The 18,655-nt window shown below is 40.3% G+C and overlaps 2 protein-coding genes across 6 annotated transcripts in view; one reads left to right on the plus strand and one right to left on the minus strand.

Annotated features, from left to right (window-relative positions):
- The window catches only part of armc8 (armadillo repeat containing 8), a 110,463-nt gene extending 110,177 nt beyond the window's left edge, over positions 1 to 286 (minus strand). For both annotated transcript variants that reach the window (XM_041200330.1, XM_041200332.1), the window contains exon 1: positions 111 to 286. In XM_041200330.1, coding sequence (XP_041056264.1) covers positions 111 to 119 — 9 coding nt within the window. In that variant the 5' untranslated portion in view covers positions 120 to 286. The remainder of the gene's footprint in view (positions 1 to 110) is intronic.
- On the plus strand, positions 125 to 15,159 carry dbr1 (debranching RNA lariats 1). Of its 4 annotated transcripts, none has more exons than XM_041200336.1 (10): positions 127 to 141; positions 3,742 to 3,780; positions 6,288 to 6,616; positions 6,926 to 7,050; positions 7,679 to 7,759; positions 8,208 to 8,293; positions 8,943 to 9,167; positions 12,657 to 12,737; positions 13,083 to 13,228; positions 14,090 to 15,159. In XM_041200336.1, exons 3-10 carry the CDS (start codon positions 6,420 to 6,422, stop codon positions 14,781 to 14,783), a joined length of 1,635 nt encoding a protein of 544 aa, XP_041056270.1. In that variant the 5' UTR covers positions 127 to 141; positions 3,742 to 3,780; positions 6,288 to 6,419; the 3' UTR covers positions 14,784 to 15,159. The 4 variants fall into 4 exon arrangements, with proteins under 4 accessions (XP_041056272.1, XP_041056270.1, XP_041056271.1 ...); XM_041200335.1 differs by lacking the exon at positions 127 to 141 and adding an exon at positions 317 to 420; XM_041200338.1 differs by lacking the exon at positions 3,742 to 3,780 and having other exon boundaries at positions 125 to 141.
- Positions 15,160 to 18,655: the final 3,496 nt, after the last annotated feature.

Here is an 18,655-nt window from a genome sequence, read left to right on the forward strand (position 1 = left end):
CAGCGCTCCCGGCCGGCGGCGAATGGTTGTTCATTTATTTGTTTTGTTCTCGTAAATAAACTGTCGCATCAAATTCATCGAAAGTGAGGCTTTGAATTATTTATATTTACCTTATCCATCGCCCGCAGATTCGGATAAATTGTAAGTTATTGCTTTGGAATTTTTTAACAATTATATTTTCTTGTTATAGTATATATCTGTTCCACTGGAGTAATTTTCGGAGTTTTCTTTGATTTGGTTATTTTTCTCTCTGTCCTTTCTCCTCTCACTCCTCAAAGTATTGAATGTTGTGGCGCGCGTTGCACTGAGTTTACTTGAATGAGTGGGCGGCGCGGACGGCGCATGCGCGCTGGCACCGAGCTGGCCTTAGTTGGTGAGGTGCCCCGAGTGCAGCGACGGCGGCAGAACCCTGGAGAGCAGGTAGGAAGCAGCAGATAGAGGCTTTGGTTATGGTGCGGGGATGTCAGTTCACTTACTGTTTGGTGGCCTCGGGCCCTGGCTGAGGAGGAACAAGCTCTTCAGTTTCGGTCGCCCGATATAATCCGAGCCCCTCCCCCACCATTTCGGATGGGGGAGAAGCGCATGTGTAAACTCAGGCTCTAAGGTAATGCCCCCTGTAGTCAAATAGCCTACTTCCAGGCTCACACTCATAATTTACTGGAGCGGGACCAGTGATTGCCTGAACACTCTTTGTAAGTCCCCTAACATCTCCCTGATATTAGCACTAAGATAAAAGCAAAATACGGCACATGCTGGAAATCTGAAACAAAAACAAAATGCTGGAAAAACTCAGCATCTGTGGCGAGAGTAACAGTTAATGTCTCGAGTCCATATGGCCCTTCAGAGCTGAAGAGAAGTGGAAATGTGATGAAATTCATACTGTTTAAGGGGGGTGGAGCAGATGAAGCTGGATAGAAGACCAGCGATAGGTGGGGACAAAGGAGAGATTGACAAAGATGTCATGAACTAAAAGACAGAGAGTGTTAATGGTAGTGGTAAGGGCTAAAAGAGATGCTGACAGCGGTGTAAAGGTAAGAAAGCAGAATGTGGTAATAGCGGAACAGGGGTAGCATTGTGTGAAAGGACAACATGGAACCAGAAACGGATGGGGTGGTGGTGGTAAGGAAAAAAGGATAGAAAATGGGATAGAAGGGGGGATAATACCATGGATAAACGAATAAAAATAAGTGGGGAGAAAAAATACAAAATGAATGAAAAAAGGGGATTAAAAGAGGGGTGAGGATAGAGGAGAGAGTTCATGGTCTGAAGTTGTCGAACTCAGTGTTAAGTCCGGTAGGCTGTAAAGTGCTTAATCGGAAGTCTCTTCCCAACTACATCTGCGATTCCTCCGATGCCCTACGTCACAGCAACAATTTCCAGTTCCCTGGCCCTAACTGCCACCTCTTCACCATGGACGACCAATCCCTCTACATCTCCCATCAGGATGGCCTAAGGGCTCTCCGCTTCTTCCTTGAACAGAAGCCTGAACAATCACTATCCACCACCACTCTCCTGCACCTGGCTGAGCTTGTTCTCTCACTGAACAATATCTCTTTAAACTTGTCTCACTTCCTCCAAATAAAAGTTGTGGCTATGGGTACCCGCATGGGTCCCAGTTATACCTGTCTCTTTATGGGGTATGTGGAATATCCTTTGTTCCTACTCAGGCCCCCTCCCACAACTCTCTTTTCGGCACCTCGATGACTGTTTTGGTGCCACTTCATGCTCTCGTCCTGACCTGGAAAAATTTATCAAACTTGCTTCCAATTTCCACCCCCCAACCACCTTCCCATGAACCATCTCCGACACTTCCCGTCCCTTGACCTCTCTGTCTCCATTTCCGGTGATAGACTGTCTACCAATATTCATTACAAGCCCACCAATTCCCACAGCTACCTCGACTGCAGCTCTTCACACCCCGCTTCCTATAAGGACTCCATCCCTTTCTCTCAGTTCCTTTGCCTCTGTTGCATCTGGTCCGATGATGCCACTTTCCAAAACGGCATTCCTGACATGTCTTCCTTCTTTCATTAACCGACGTTTCCCACCCACTGTGGTTGACAGGGCCCGCAACCATGTCCAACCCATCCCCTGCGCCTCTGCCCTCACACCTTCCCCTCCCTCCCAGAACCATGATGGGGCCCAGCCTTGTCCTCACTTTTCACCCCACCAGCCTCCGCATTCAAAGGATCATCCTTCACCACTTCCGCCAATTCCAACATGATGCCAGCACCAAACACATCTTCCCCTCACCCACCTGTCAGCATTCTGCAGGGACCGTTCCCTCTGGGACACCCTGGTCCATTCCTCCATCACGCCCAACACCTCATTCCCTTCCCACAGCACTTTCGTATGCAATCACAGAGGGTGCTACACCTGCCCCTTTACCTCTTATCCTCCTCACCGTTCAAAGACCCAAACCACTCCTTTCAGGTGAAGCAGTTCTTCACATGCACCTACTTCAAGTTAGTCTACTGCGTTCGCTGCTCCCAATGTGGTGGTCTACAATAGGGAGACCAAACGCAGACAGGGTAACCACTTTGTGGAATACCTCCTGTCTGTCCGCAAGCATGACCCAGACCTTCCTGTCACTTGCCATTTCACACACCATCCTGCTCTCATACCCACAAGTCCGTCCTTGGCCTGCTGCAACATGCTAGTAAAGTCCAACGCAAACTGGAGGAACAGCACCTCATCTTCCAGTTAGGCACTTTACAGCCTTCCGGGCTTAACATTGAGTTCGACGACTTCAGACCATGAACTCTCTCCTCTATCCTCGCCCCTTTTTTAATCCCCTTTTTTCTACTTTCATTTTTATTTATTTTTTTTACTTTTATTTTTATTAATTTATCCATGGTTTTATCCCCCTTCTATCCCATTTTCCCTAAAAGGGCCATCTGTTACTTGTTCCATGTGTTCTTTCGCACAATGCTACCCTTGTTCTGCTATTATCACATTCTGCTTTCTGACCTTTACACTACTATCAGCACCTTTTTTAGCCTTTACTACTACCATTAACACTCCCTTTGTCCTTTAGTTCATGACATCTTTGTCAATCCCTCCTTTGTCCCCACCTATTGCTAGTCTTCTATCCAGCTTCACCTAAACAGCATAAATTTCATCACATTTCCACTTCTCTTCAGCTCTGAAGAAGAGTCATACAGACATGAAACGTTAACTGTTTCTCTCTCCACAGATGCTGTTAGACCTGCTGAGTTTTTCCAGCATTTTCTGTTTTTATCTCTGAAAAATAAATGCACACCTACTGTTTAAATTTGTCATCTGTCTTATTGATTCTGATTATAAATCTGCGGTTTTGTTCATTTAATATGACTTGTATAATTTTCCCATGTTAATTGGCCTTGTACAAATATTGTCATCTCATTGTGGTATGCTTGTGCTATTGGTCATGAAGCTGTTTCAGTAAAGTTACCCTGAGAATGATAAACTTCAGTAACTGTTTAGTTTTGAGTGAAATGTTGTCAGATTAAGAAGTGAAATTGCTTCTGGTCTTTTAACAGGATTAAAACTTTATACTGATTGCTGCATTTTGTGTTACTTTTTATTTGGAAAGTCAGGAAAGATAAATTTAATTTCACTGGAAGTTATCTCACTCCGTTTACTCTAATAATAAGCACATACAATTTTACACCCTGTCCCTAGAATTTTTCCACTTACATTCTTTGTTTGTAATAGTCAATCACTCTTTATAAATGTTTTCTCATTTTTTTTTAAATCCAGCTAATGATGATTCATCCAACACGTAGCTGAACCAGGCATGTAAGAAAGTTGCTGTTCCATTCTCATCTTTATGCTGTTAGCTGAACTCTGCTAGGTTATGCATTGCAATTGGCTTAAGTTTCTGTGGGTTAGGGGGAAGACAATTGGCCAAGATTACCTGATTCTAATTACTGGAAATGTGCATGTATGGGTGCTAAGTAATAACAATTTGGCTCAGTTGTGAACCCCATTTTGTTCATATTGCTCACGTTCCCTGGCAAGGTTCACACAAATAATTGCTATTTTGGCAAAGTACTGAAGAGTGATAATTCCCCAATGAACTGTTTCTAACAATGCTGTTAATTGAGGACAGATGAGATTTTGCATATTTTTTTAAAAAAGCTGTTCAAATATTTGTTTATTTTGTCTAGACCTCAATTTTCAGAAACAAAAATAGAAAATGCTGGAAAAACTCAGCAGGTTTGGAAGGATCTGTGGAGAGAGAAACAGTTAATGTTTTGAGTCCATATGACTCTTCTTCAAGGCCTCAGGATCCTCAATTTTAGGCTGTTTTACTGCATTAGGCTGCATTTAGGCTGTTACTGCATTAACAATTTTTTTATTTATGTATTTTGGACACAAACAAAGTTTTTGGACATAATTCCCCTATGGTTTATTGGGTATAATTCTAATTTCTCCTCTTCGCACCTTTTTACATCTACTGCATTAATTATTTCAGGTTTGAGTTATCTATCTAAATTTGACCTGTTCCCTTACTTGTGATAATTCTTTGTTATTGTTGGTCAGTCGTGTTCAGCATGTGACTAGCAACATAAAATGTAGCCCTTTTTTTGAATACTGTAACTGGCTTTCTATAGTATGTGATGATCAGATGAGGAGAGGTTGAATGGCTCCCCTCTTTTCCCTCTCCTCCTTTGGCCACAACAGGTTTATTTTGAAGAGGATATACTTGCCAAGTCAGAGAGTGTTTAACTGTTTATGCACTGATCTTAAAAGAACCAATTGGACAGGTTTTGTGGAGTTTAACAAAGAAAGAGATCAACTTTATTATACTTAAACCGATTGAAGTAAAATGGTAAAATACACGCCAACTTTTATACACATGCACAACAATTGATTAGGGTGGAGTTGATTTGTCAACTTGGAATCCAGAGAAATAAAAGGTGTAGACAGTCTGCAGTTTGGTTACTTAGATGGCTTTAGGCTGATTTTGGTAGTCTTGCGACTTTCCGAATAAGATTAGGTGGCTGATTTGACTGTTCACCTGGAAACAGTAGTGTTGGTCAAATTTTTTTAAGAGGGCTGTATCTGCAGCAGGGGCTTCCCTCTGGATGTCATGGTCAGCAAACAGGGTTCGAAGCTTGCAAGTTGGGTTGGAGAAAGGAGGGACCCCGCTCAGGTCTTCTCTCATCAGCATCTCAGTTGCTTGCCCTGCTTCCTGCAGAGAAAGCAGAAGCTTAAACACACAAGGGTGGGCCAGTCACGTGACCAGCACCGTGATTCAAACATGGTTAATCAGTTCATGGCTGGAATCCCTTGTTGAATATCACAGGTGATTGTACTGATGCCTTGCTAACGGAGACAGGATGTGTCACTCACTCATTCTTCTGAAGTCATTGTCCTTGATGGGTCTTTGCAGACATGGTGTCTCCATCTCAGTGGATTGGAAGGCAGGTAGTAGAAGCGTTGCAAATTTGGTAGCCATCTTTGTTGCGAGCTCAAGTCACAATTTTAGTCTGTTCTTAAAAAGTTTCTTATTAAATATTCAGTTCGGTTTTCTAGCTGATGGATTATTAAAAATCATTGTTTAGCATAAAGCACATTTTCATAACACTATCAAACGTATGCACAGGTATGGATTAACCAATTCAGCAGAGAAATTGATATGTTAGCTACCTGGATTTGAATCTCAAACCTGGACAATTGAAGTATTGGTTTTAAACCAACTGAAATGTTACCATTTAGAGATACGGTTTGGGTATCAATGAGATTGTTTGCTATGCTTTGAAATATAGCTAACCGAATAAAAATTTTAACTTTTTCCTCTTAAACTTACAGAGCTATAAATTGTATTCCTGGTTGTTAGGTCTTTTTGTTTTAGCATTTTCTGTCATTAATGTACGATTGTGTTATTTTACACAACTTTATAATAATAGAAGGGAGCAATGTACATATTATTTATGATCTGTTGAACTAGGCATGTTTTGCTGTTTTGTAATTCTGATCAGTTATTAAGCTATCAGTCAAGATTGAATTAGGAATACTTTGTTTTATTAGTTTGATTCAGAATCCAGGCCGAATGGACACTGATAGTTGTACATATTTCACTGTCAAAGTTTAAGCAGTCATATCTTAACTGTCAATTCTATTGTTAAATAGTCTTTTAAGATTCAATTTATAACTGCATTCTATTTTTGAGTCTCTTAATTAACTATTTATTCAACAGCCTGCAAGAAAATCTTAAAGCTGTATTTGTATATACATATATATATACACCTGTTAAGTTTTTCAGTAATTAATGAATATTGCCCTTTCTTTAATTTCAGAGTCTATGATAGTTTAATTGGGTCAGTACACTGAGACATGAGCGTGCTTAAATAGGGCCCAGGAAGGGAGATTGCTCCTAAAGACACCCAGCTCATTGGAACTTGTAGTGCAAGCTGTTGCACACTGTTACAATGAAGGTAGCAGTAGAAGGTTGCTGCCATGGTGAACTGGACAAAATCTATGAGAGTATTCAGTTTTTGGAGAAAAAGGACAATGTTAAGGTGGACCTCTTGTTGTGCTGTGGAGATTTTCAAGCAGTCAGGAATGAAGCTGACATGATTTGCATGGCTGTACCCATTAAATACAGACAAATGCAAACTTTTTACAAGTAAGTAGGTGTTCAAGGTTGTTCTTTCATATCACCTCTTTTATTTGTCCTTTTCTAAACTAAACACTCATCTGTTGTTTATAAATTAAGATTGAATCTCACCTCTAAGCTGCTGTGTTCCAATGCTTGCTGTAGTGAGCATTTGTTTATTTGTAATGTAAAACGTTTAAAAATTTCCATGTAGAATTTTTATCCCTGATGAAAATTGTACCTAGCCAGCAAATTATATATTTTTTTAATAACAACTTCTGTTGTATAAAATGAACTATTCGTGAAGTTAATTGGTGTTTGTTGAATTGTTAAATGTAGATATTACTCTGGAGAAAAAAAAGCCTCGGTTCTCACCATCTTCATAGGAGGCAATCACGAAGCCTCTAACCACTTACAGGAGTTGCCATACGGAGGATGGGTGGCACCAAACATTTACTACCTAGGTATTAAACTAAAGTTTTTATACAGTATATCAATATATCTTACAACAATTCTAGGCTTTAAACCCAATGTGTTGCCTGAAATAGAATTAATGGTTTACTAACTTTGGCTAAGAAATGATCATGTACTTTCTTTGAGAAGATAGTAGGAAGTTTTTTAAGGATCGGTAAATCGCTGCGAAGTTGTCTTCGATTTAAAATTGTCAGTTTATTATCTAATTAACTATTCATGCTGAAAACTTTGTAGTCTCTTGAAAAATGACTTTCTTTTTGAAATTGTTATATATTTTTAAAAAGCAGCTTTAAATTTGACTGTACGATGTTGACAATGCTAAGTCATTGTGCTTTTGGTTGGATGGTTAGGAATAATTACAACATGGTTTGCATCATTTAAGACTTGACAACAAGCCATGCAGAGCCAACGTGAATATAGTTTATCTCGTTTAATATTTGTAAACTATTCTGCCTAAAATGACATAGAATTTGAATGGCAGTCCAGCAATGATTTCAGACAACTGGCTGATATTAATCTTTCTTGTAACAAGGTATCAGTATTCAGGCTGCAGGTTTATGGGCCTCATCTTCAAGGCATGTTTCTCAGAAAAAATACAGATTTGTCATTTGTTTCTAGGATATGCTGGTGTGGTGAAGTACCGAGGTGTACGTATAGGAGGACTATCTGGTATTTTTAAGCCACATGACTACAGGAAAGGTAAATTGATGTAACTTAGCAACATTCAATTTCCCAGACAGTGACGCCCAACTAAAAATTGCCACAATCCTATAATTTTTGTTCAAAACAAATATCTGGAGGCTTAACTACAGAAAGTTGTTTTGTACTGAATAATACAGATTCAAACATGATGCATGTTCTTTTGTCTTTATAAATTTGGGATTGTTACTCCAATGAATAGAACCAAGTTTAATATAAAATTGATATGAAGTCAAAAATATAGTTAGATTGATGTGAGACAAAGAACCAGTGATGATCACATGGCTTCACTTATGAAGTTTCTTGGAAATGTATCCCTATTTTGTTTTTGGTTTGGTGAGCAGTTGTTTTGGGTTTTGTGGAGTATAATAAGGAAAGCTTTATAATATTGCAAAAGATCGCAATTTTTATTGCATTAAAATTTGTTGATTTTTTTAATGATTTCCAGGCCATTTTGAATATCCACCATATAATCAGCAAACAATGCGGAGTGCCTATCACGTCAGAAATATTGAAGTCTTCAAATTGAAGCAGGTTAGAAAAATGAATGCTGTCCATATTATTCGTATTGCCATGTATTTGGAGATTTGATCTGTTAGTCTGTTGCAATGTTTCTCACTTATTCCTTGTTTTCTACATCTAACTTGTTTTACACCAAACTAAGCGTAAACATTTCCTCTAATACACTTAAATTGCTATAGCAGTGTTTGTGTTTGATAGATGTGGTTCAATTGTAATACAAAACAGGAAATACTTGCAAAGGTAAGTCTGCAGTTGCCCAACTAATTCTCCCAGATTATAGGATATTTTTTCCTGACAAGAGATGTGTCTAGAATTTACCTTGTGTCTGTCTAGACATGTCTGCTCCTAAGCTTCCATCAATGCTGCTTTTGGATAGTTACCTGGGAAGGATGAGGTGCCAATTTAGCAGAAAATCCCTCTCCAATTTATTTTTTTGCTTAGAGTAGAATCTGGGTTGAACCAGTAACCTCCTCACTTAGTGCCCAAAAGACAGTTAATTGCCCAAAATTACAGACATTCTTTATGCTAATCAAGGCCAGAGAACAAAGCTCATGAATAAAGAAGGAATTATTTTAACATACTGTATCTATCTAACTCAAACACTTTGTAGTCAATAGTTTTCTTTTCAGTACTTTATCACTCCATTTTTTTCTATTTTCAGATAAAACAACACATGGACATCTTCCTGTCACATGATTGGCCACGGGGTATCTATCACTATGGTAACAAAAAGCAGCTGCTTAAGCATAAGGCTTTTCTCCGACCAGAAGTTGAGGCCAATACCTTGGGCAGTCCTGCAGCCACAGAGCTTCTGCAGCACCTCAAGCCTTCTTATTGGTTTGCAGCACATCTACATGTGAAGTTTGCAGCTTTAATGCAGCATCCGGTAAGAATAGAAGGGAAATAAATTATATTTGTTGTTTGTGGTGTGAAACTGGAGAAGTGACACTGCATTTGGTGAAATGCAAGCACGCCTGCTAATGCAATGGGACGTTGTCAGAAGTCCCAATGCAATGACTTCATGGGAATTGCTTGAGAAGTTTGGACTTGTGATGGGCAATTACCCTGCTCTCTAGGCCCTCCAAAACTCTCCAAATCTTAAGTTAGAGTCAAAGACTTCCGACAGTTCCAACTTACTTGAATAAATTAAAACCTAGTATAACACCTCAGTAACAACAGAACTGATGCATCAATCACTCACGCTGACACACCACACCCCCACCACCAGACTGTCTCCCTCAACCCATCTCATCACTCTACTCACTTCCCTACCCCCTACCATGTATCTTACCCACCCCACTTACTCCCTTTCCCTTCTTACTCACTTACCTTCTCCCCTACCTTTTCAAAGAAGCTTTGAGACATGTGAACTTTTTACTTACAGAATAAAGCAGCCAGTGCCATAAAAAGGGGTGTAGTTTCTCCATGGATCCTCTCCACTGCTCCCTCTGAGGTTTCCTGCGTTGATCAAGTTCTGCAGGATCCTCCATTGGAAGATTGCCCTGAAAATCGGAGGAAGGCAAATGTGCATATTTTTGTCTGATCAGGGTCAAAAATAGGGGTTCCAATCCTGAACAGATTTGGGGCAATATGTTTCTTCAGCTTTCTGAAGAGAAACTGACAATATGTAAAAAGAGGTATAGCAATGATACCTCTTCTGATTTGTGTGATCAAAGGATCACTCTCATATTTTCCAGGAAACAGAGCAGGGAGGCAGTGGCAGAATGGTCTGGTCACTGGAATACTATTCCAGAAACCCAGGGTAATACTCTGGTGACCAGGGTTCAAATCCCACCATGGCAGATGGTTTAATTTGAATTCAATAAAAATCTGGAATTAAAAGTCTGATGATGACTATGAAACCATTGCCATTAAAAACCCATTTGATTCTCCTTTTTCCTTCCTTTAACAAAGGAAATCTACCGTCCTTACCTGGTCTGGCCTACATGTGACTCCAGTCCCACAGCAATGTGGATGACTCTTAAATGCCCTGCGAACAAGGGCAGTTAGGAATGAGCAACAAATGCCGGCCTAGCCAGTGACATCCACATGCCATGATGAATTTTAAAAAGTAGGTAGTGTGCCTTGGATAATTAAGATCAGATGTTGATTGCGCACTTTGGTACGAATCCTGCAGGATTTGCTGAATTTCTCTTCTCAGCCTTAGGACCTACATGCTTGTTGATCCACAATAATGATTCTCCTAACACCAATGATTAGTGATGAGATGTTACCTCATTCACATATTGTGACGTGTAATGCCTCTGACCTTTGGATAATCTCTGGCAGGTGTTCAGTGACTACCAAGAATTGGAGGCAGGTGGAAGAAAGTGGGTGTTCCTTTTTCAGTAGTATGATGATATTTTCCAAGAAGACCTTGAGAAGCCCGCGAGTTTCCTTGTAAATGAGGCCGGAGATGCGTTTAACGCCTCCACGTTGAGCAAGGCGGAGAATGGCGGGTTTAGTGATTCCCTGGATTTTATCTCGGAGGACTTTCCGGTGCCATTTGGCACCCTCTTTACCACCTTTGTCTCTACCGGACATCAGACCCGGAGATAAAGTCTTGTAATCTTTCAGTGGTATGACAGTGAAGTGGTTCTGTTATAGGATTAGTAATTCTGAGGTCTAGCCTACAAAGGTGTGAGAATATGACTTCATACCCCACCTTGGCAATTTAAAAATTGTGTACTTTTTTCATACGTACAAAATTAAAGCTGGTGGATTGTTATAAACAAAACCATCTAGTTCAATAATGTCCTATGAACATGCATGTAAATTAGGAGGAGGAGTAGGCCACTCAGCCCTTCAAGCCTGCTCCACCATTTAATGAGATCATGGCTGATCTGATTGTAACCTCAACTCCACCCTCCCACCTACCCCCGATAATCTTTCAGCCCCTTTCTTCTCAAGGATCTATCTACCTCTGCCTGATAAATAATCAAAGACTCTGCTTCCACCTCCTATTGAGGAAGAGAGTTCCAAAGACTCAAGACCCTCAGAAAACATTTCTTCTCATCTCTGTCCTAAATGGGCAACCCCTAGTACTAGATTCCTCTCACAAAGGAAACATCCTCTCTACATCGATCCTTTCAGGACCCCTCAGGATCTTATATATTTCAGTCATCACCTCTTATTCTTTAAACACCAGCAGATATATGTCCAGCCTGTCCTCATAAGACAACCTGCCCAAACCTTCTCTGAACTGCTTCCAACACATTTACATCCTTAAATAAGGATACCAATACTGTAAACAGTACTCCAGATGTGGTATCACCAAGCCCTGCATAACTGAAGCATAACCTCCCTATTTTTATATTCAATTCCCCTCATAATGAATGATGACATTCTATTAGCTTCCTTAATTACTTGCTGTACCTGTATACCAGCCTTTTGTGATTCATGCACTAGAACACCCAGATCCTACTAAATCTGAGCTCTGAAATCTCTCACATTTAGATAATAAGCTTCTTTTTATTTTTCCTGCCAAAATGGACAATTTCCCACATTATACTCTATTTAGTCGGTCTTTGCCCACTCACTTAACCTATGTCCCTTTGTAGCTTCCTTCTGTTCTCTTCACATCTTACTATCCTACCTATCTTTGTGTCGTCAGTAAATGTAGCAACCATACCTTCAGCCCCTTTGTCCAAATCATTACAATTTATATAAGAGTTGAGTCCCCAGCACACTACTCGTTACATCTTGCCAACCAGAAAAAGACTCATTTATGCCTACCCTCTGTTTCCTGTGAGCTAACCAATCTTCTATCCAATGCAATATGTTACCCCCTACACCATGAGCTTTTATTTTTCACAATAACCTTTGATGTGGCACCTTATCAAATGCCTTCTGGAAATCCAAGTACAGTACATCCACTGGTTCCCCTTTATCCATAACATATGTTACTTCTTCAAAGAACTCCAATAAGTTGATTAAACACTATTTCCCTTTCACAAAACCATGCTGACTCTACCTGATTACCCTGAATTTTTCCAAGTGTCCTGCTATAACGTCTTTAACAATAGCCTCTAACATTTTCCTTATGACAGATGTTAAGCTAATTGGTCCTTAGGGAAAAACTTGCTGTTCTTATATGGTCTAGCCTTTGTGATTCTAGGTAACACCAGTGTGGTTGACACTTAATTTCCCTCTGAGGTAGCCTACCAAGCCACTCCATTGTAACAATCCACTATTCAAGAAAGCAGCTCACCACTACATCTGGGCAACCAGGAATGGACACCATGCCAATGCCGTTCGCAATCAGAGGATTAATTTTTAATCATTGTGTTTACCAAGGGCTTGATGAGTAAAGATATGCTGTAAGTTTGTTAACCCACAGCAGGTTTATTCTAATTTTTTTTTTGTTCCCTTACAGAAGAGTAGTGGTGAGCAGCTGCCAAAAGCAACAAAATTTTTGGCTCTAGATAAATGTCTCCCTCGCAGAGATTTTCTACAGGTATTATACAACACTGACATTGTTTTGATTAAAAGCAAATCTACCAGCACAAAGACTTATTTCTACCATATAAATTGTGGTTAAATTCATATGTTCATTTAGTGTTATTGAACGAGAAGCCAGATAGAAAATACAAAATGGTTGTTGTAATGATAAATTAGGCTTGTAGGATAATTGAATAAAACCCATTTATTTCTACATATTGGAATAAAAATGTCAGTTGAAGAGATTTTCTTAGGTTGTTTTGCCTTTTGACGTTCTACATAACTGTCTGGCTGCAGCATAGTTTACAATTTTGCTAAATATAATTTGAACTTTCAATGCTATTTCTTTTCTTGACTTTAGATTGTGGAAATAGAGCATGACCCAAATGCTTCTGACCACCTAGAGTATGATTCTGAATGGCTGGCCATTCTAAAAGCAACAAATGATTTAATTAACGTCACCTCTAAAACATGGAACATGCCAGAAAATAACAGTCTGCACGCAAAGTAAGTCAGGCCTACTTGCAGTTTTAAAATGTGCCTATTTTACAGTAAGATGAATATTTCTGAAAAATCAGGTTATTTATGAAATCAACACATTTTTAAAGCTTAAAATGCACATTTATTTTCAAAATTAGAATAAAGTCCTATTATTTTCATATTAAGCAAAAGCAATTAAGTTATGTTGAACCTGCATAAAACATTGGTTTGGCCTCAACTAAAATATTGTGGGCACCGCACTTTAGGAAGTTCTAGAGAAGGTTTTAGAGAGGGTGCAGAAAAGATTTAAGAGAAAGGTTTCGGGAATGAAAGACTACAGTTACAGGGATAGATTGGAGAAGCTGGGGCTGTTCTTAGAGTAGCGAAGGTGAGGAGTAGATTTGATACAGGTGTTCAAAATCATGAGGGGTATAGACAGAGTGGATAGAAACTGCCATTGGCAGAAGGGTCACGAAACAGGACCATAACCATTGGCGACACAAGGAAAATTTTTACGCAGCGCATCGTTAGGATCTGGAATACACTGCTTAAGAAGGTGGTGGAGGCAGATACAATTGCATTTTTCAGAAGGAGAGCGGATAAACACCAGGAAGAAAAAGAAATTGCAATGGGGAAAGATCAGAAGAGTGAGACTAGCTGAGCTGTTCTTTCAGAAAGCTGACATGGACACGATGGGCCAAACAGCCTCCCCCAGTGCTGTAACCATTCTATGATTCTATAACCCAAACTGTTAGCTAAATACATATTAAGTATACTGTTAAGTAAATAGTTTTGGATTTAACCCTTTCAATCCTGTTTGTATTATTCTGATATATCTTGTTGTGTTGCCTATAAGCAATTGTATTGATCACTTCTATTTTGATGCAGGTGGGACTACAGTGTGGCTGGAGAAGACATTGAAGAACTATTGGAAGAGCAAGGCCATAACCTCCACGTCCCCAGTAACTTTAGCCAGACAGTGCCTATTTATGACCCAGCACATCCACAGAGATCAAGAGAACCTGTCCATGTGATTAACCCCCAGACAACTGAGTTCTGTGCCACCTTTGGACTCACTGATCTGAATGCCAAAATGAAACAAATGGAAAATGAGGGTCTGATGGAGGGAGAGGAGGAGGATGATATGGACAGTGCTGATAATCCAGAGGAGCCCAGTGATTATACCACGGACACTTCTGGACTTTCTTCATCCATAAATCCAGATGAAATAACACTGGAAGATGATGATGATGATGATGATAATGGAGAGCTCAGCACACATTCCATAGAACCATCACCAGACCACCCCTTTACAGACTCATCAGCAAATTTCTCTGATGTCAGAGATCTCCCTGATTCTATGATCGTATCATCTGATGAGACACAGGACTCTGCAAATGAGGAACTAGACAAGTCTGGAGACAGCAGCATGACTGAGGGAGAAGGAAAAAGCACACGCACAAAGGCTGTGAAACGAATTAGCAATGAGCATGAGAATGGAAGCAGTGGAATAAAACTAATTAAGAGACGCAATCAGAGTATATATCACACGAAGAATAATGAGAATGAAGATAATGAATGATTACACACGTTGAAGGGACACAACTTCAGGAGCATCAGCTTCTGTGCACAATTGAGTTTTTAAGATTGACAGGCATGACTAGGTTCTTTGTTTTAAAATCTGGACTGCTCAGCAAACTACATAACGAAACATGCCTGATTGGGGTAGAAATAGTGTAGAAATATACCAAATGTATTTTTACTGTCAAAAATAAATTTGTGTACATTGGTTCTCTAATGAGTTGGTCCAGGTAGTGATGGAGTAGTCAAATCATTTTATGTTGTGACACATGCTATCCTTTTAAACATAAGCCATACATATGCATACACATGAAATAAGCTAAATAAAATTATTGTTTTTGTAAATGTAGGTATTAAAGTGCAACATTTTCAAAAAAGTTTCCCTTCATTCCAGACGTTTATCTATTATCCTCGATTACTCATAATAAGCAGTGATGGGCTATTTTTTTTTTTTAAATGTAGTCAAGGAATTCCAAAACCCCTGACACCACTACTGCAGTAAGCTGAGATCAGCCTATTCAGGAGAGACCAGAGATTAAATGCAGCACCTGACTACTACATGCAACTCAGTACCACACCATAGTTATCCATAATCTAACTTTATCACAGCTGCTACTTTGTAATGAGGCCTTGCTACAGAATGTTCATGATGTACTTTTAAGAAAATGAAAAATAAATTACTCACGAGGGGAAAGTTAGAATAAATTGACTATACCACTCATCTCAGAATAATTCAATGGGGCACGATTATTGCTTAAGATTTTGGTTTGTTGATTAACAAATTAGACATTTAAATTCTTTGAATACTGTACTGATAATCACTTCATGCTTAATCAGTTAATTTACTGGTCCATTCATCAAGGAACCTGATTGATTTGTGTCTGTTGATCGGCATACCAACCAAGGAGTTAATTTCCAACTTTGAGCTATGGCCAGGAGCGTCACTTGCAAGGGGATAATATCCAAACTTAAGGTGCACACTGCACGTAACTTGCTAACTATAAAGAAGGGATGATTGTATATAGAACATCAAAGTTTCTGATATGCATTCAATGGATGAAATTCCACACACATTCTGGCCTCTACACATGTGGGTTGTATTAGGCCTGACTGCTAACCTGCCTATTTCAGCACAAGTTGTGTTTGGATTTCCTCTCTGTCACCCCTCAACAATTTTTCGCAAATGAACAATCACAAATTTCCTTGAATCCAAAATAGGGTGCCACCTCTTTCATGATAATTAGTATTCTCACTTCAAATTTCATTTGCTAATTCAAAAAGCATCTAATTCACTTTTTTCCTCCAACTTCAAACACATTTAAAGTACTACAGGAATCGTTGAAGTTTAAAATCACAGAACTAATTGGGTGAAATACTGTAATATATTGCATTGGAACAAATTTGTGATTGGTCATCGACCTGAAGGTTAACTCTGCTTCTCTCTCCATAGATGCTTTCAGACCTGCTGAGTATTTCCAATATTTTCTGTTTTTATTTCAAATTTCCAGGATCTGCAATATTTTGCTTTTGACTCAGGTATTTGGTGTTGTATTTTTCCTAGGTGTCTCGCACTAAATATAGACTGTCTTAAAATGATTTTCATATATCAAATTACATACCATGATAAGATATGCAATATTCTCTCTCCAGCGGTTCCTCAAAGCGGGTAGGACTTGCCAGTGAGCCATGGCAAGAACTTACACATGGAGTCTTCTATCATGGGAGGCTGTTGCACTGCAGCTACCACACAGCTCTGGCTGACCAAGAAACTCACCCGCCCTTACCATCTGCTGTTGGCTTATCAGAACGGTTTACAAATTGGCAATCAACCTGCTCAGCCACACCACAAACACCTTCCATGGCCATCAAGTCCTGGGGTGGGACTCAAACCTGGAGCCTTCTTTAACAGCTACAGTCCATGTGGTGTAAGTAAACCACTGTGCTGTTAGGAAGGGAATTCATGGATTTTGACCCAATGACAGTGAAATAATGGCAATATAGTTCTATGGTTGGTTTGGAGAGGAACTTGAAGGTGGTGAGTGTTCCTATGCATCTACTGCCCTCGGGTGATGGTCATGGATTTGGAAGATGCTGTCAAAGGAGGTTTGGTGAGTTGCTGCAATGCATCTTGTAGATGGTACACACTACTGCCACTCTATATCAGTGGTGGAGGGAGCGACTGTTTAAGATGGTGGGTGGTATGCCAGTCAAGCAGACTGCTTTTTCCTGGATGGTAGGTATGACTCCAACCAGTGGACAGCTTTCCTTCTGATTCCCTAGGGCTCCTTGATGCCACCCTCAGTCAACTGCTGCCTTGATGGCAAGGGTAGTTGTTCTCATTTCATCCCTGGAGTTCAGCTCTTTTGACCAAGGCTGCACTGAGTTCAGGAACCAAGTGGTTATGGCGGAGCCAAAATTGAGCATCAGTGACTAGCTCACTTCTGAGTAAGTGCCGCTTGATAGCACTTTGCTAATGATCGAGAATAGACTGAGAGTGGTAATTGGCCAGGCTGTATTTGTGTTGCTTCTTTTGGACAAGATATAGTTGAGCAATTTTCCACATTACCAGGTAGATGCCAGTGTTGTAACTTCACTGGAATAGTTTGGCTAAGGGTGTGACTAGTTCTGGAGCACATCTTCAGTACTATTGCCAGAATGTTGTTAGGACCTGTAACCTTTGCAGTATCCAGTGCCTTCAGCCATTTCTTGATGTTGCGTGGAGTGAACTGAATTGGCTGAAGACTGGGAGGAAACCAAGATGGATCATCCACTTGGCACTTCTGTCTGAAGATTGTTGCAAATGCTTTAGCCTTATCTTTTGTCCTGATGTGTTGGGCTCCCCCATCATTGAGGATGGGGATGTGTGAGGCCTCCTCCTCCAGTGAGTTCATTAATTGTCCACTGCCACTGGACGTGGCAGGCTGCAGAGCTTAGATTGATCTGTTGGTTCTGGGATTGCTTATCTCTGTCTATTACATGCTGCTTCAGCTGCTTGGCATGTAAGTAGTCCTGTGTTGTAGCTTCACCTGTTTTGATGCCTCATTTTAGGTATGCCTGGTGCTGCTCTGGGCATCCCCTCCTGCACTCTTCATTGAACCAGAGTTGATACCCCAGCTTGATGGTAATGGTAGAGTGGTGGATTTGTTTGGCAATAGGTTTGCAGATAGTGGTTGAATATAATTCTGCTTTTGCTGATGGCCCACAGCACTTCATGGATACCCAATTTTGAGTTGCTAGATCTGTTCAAAATCTATCCCATTTAGTACAGCAATAGTACCACAATGCGAAGACTGGTCTTCGTCTCCACAAGAACTGACGCAGTCACTCCTATCAACACCGTCATGGACTGATGCATCTAAGTAGATTGGCGAGGGCAAGTTCAAGTAGGTTTTTCCCTCTTGTTGGTTTTCTCACCGCCTGCCACAGCATAGTCTAGCAGCTATGTCCTTGACAATTTGGCCAGCTCGGTCAGTAGTGGTGCTTCTGAGTCATGCTTGGTAATGGACATTGACGTCAGAGTACATTCTGTGCCCTTGCCACTCTCCTTGCTTTTTCCAATTGATGTTCAACATGAAGGATCATAAGATCACAAGAAAAGTACCAATTCATCAGCTGAGGGGAGGGGGTTGTGGTAGGTGGTAACCATGAGACTGCATGGTATCTGGAGTCAATGTTGAGGACAATCCCCAGGGCAACCCCCTCCTGCCTGTACACCACTGTGCTGCCACCTCTGGTGGGTCTGTCCTGTCAGTAGGACAGGACATACCCAGGGATGGTGATGGTGGTGTCTGGGACAAAGTCTCGGTCACCGAATACCACCTACAAAAAATGTCAGGCTGTTTGCTTGACTAGTCTGTGGAACAGTTCTTCTAA

The sequence above is a fragment of the Carcharodon carcharias genome, chromosome 12 (genome assembly GCF_017639515.1).
Source record: "Carcharodon carcharias isolate sCarCar2 chromosome 12, sCarCar2.pri, whole genome shotgun sequence".
NCBI classification, from domain to species: Eukaryota; Metazoa; Chordata; class Chondrichthyes; order Lamniformes; family Lamnidae; genus Carcharodon; species Carcharodon carcharias.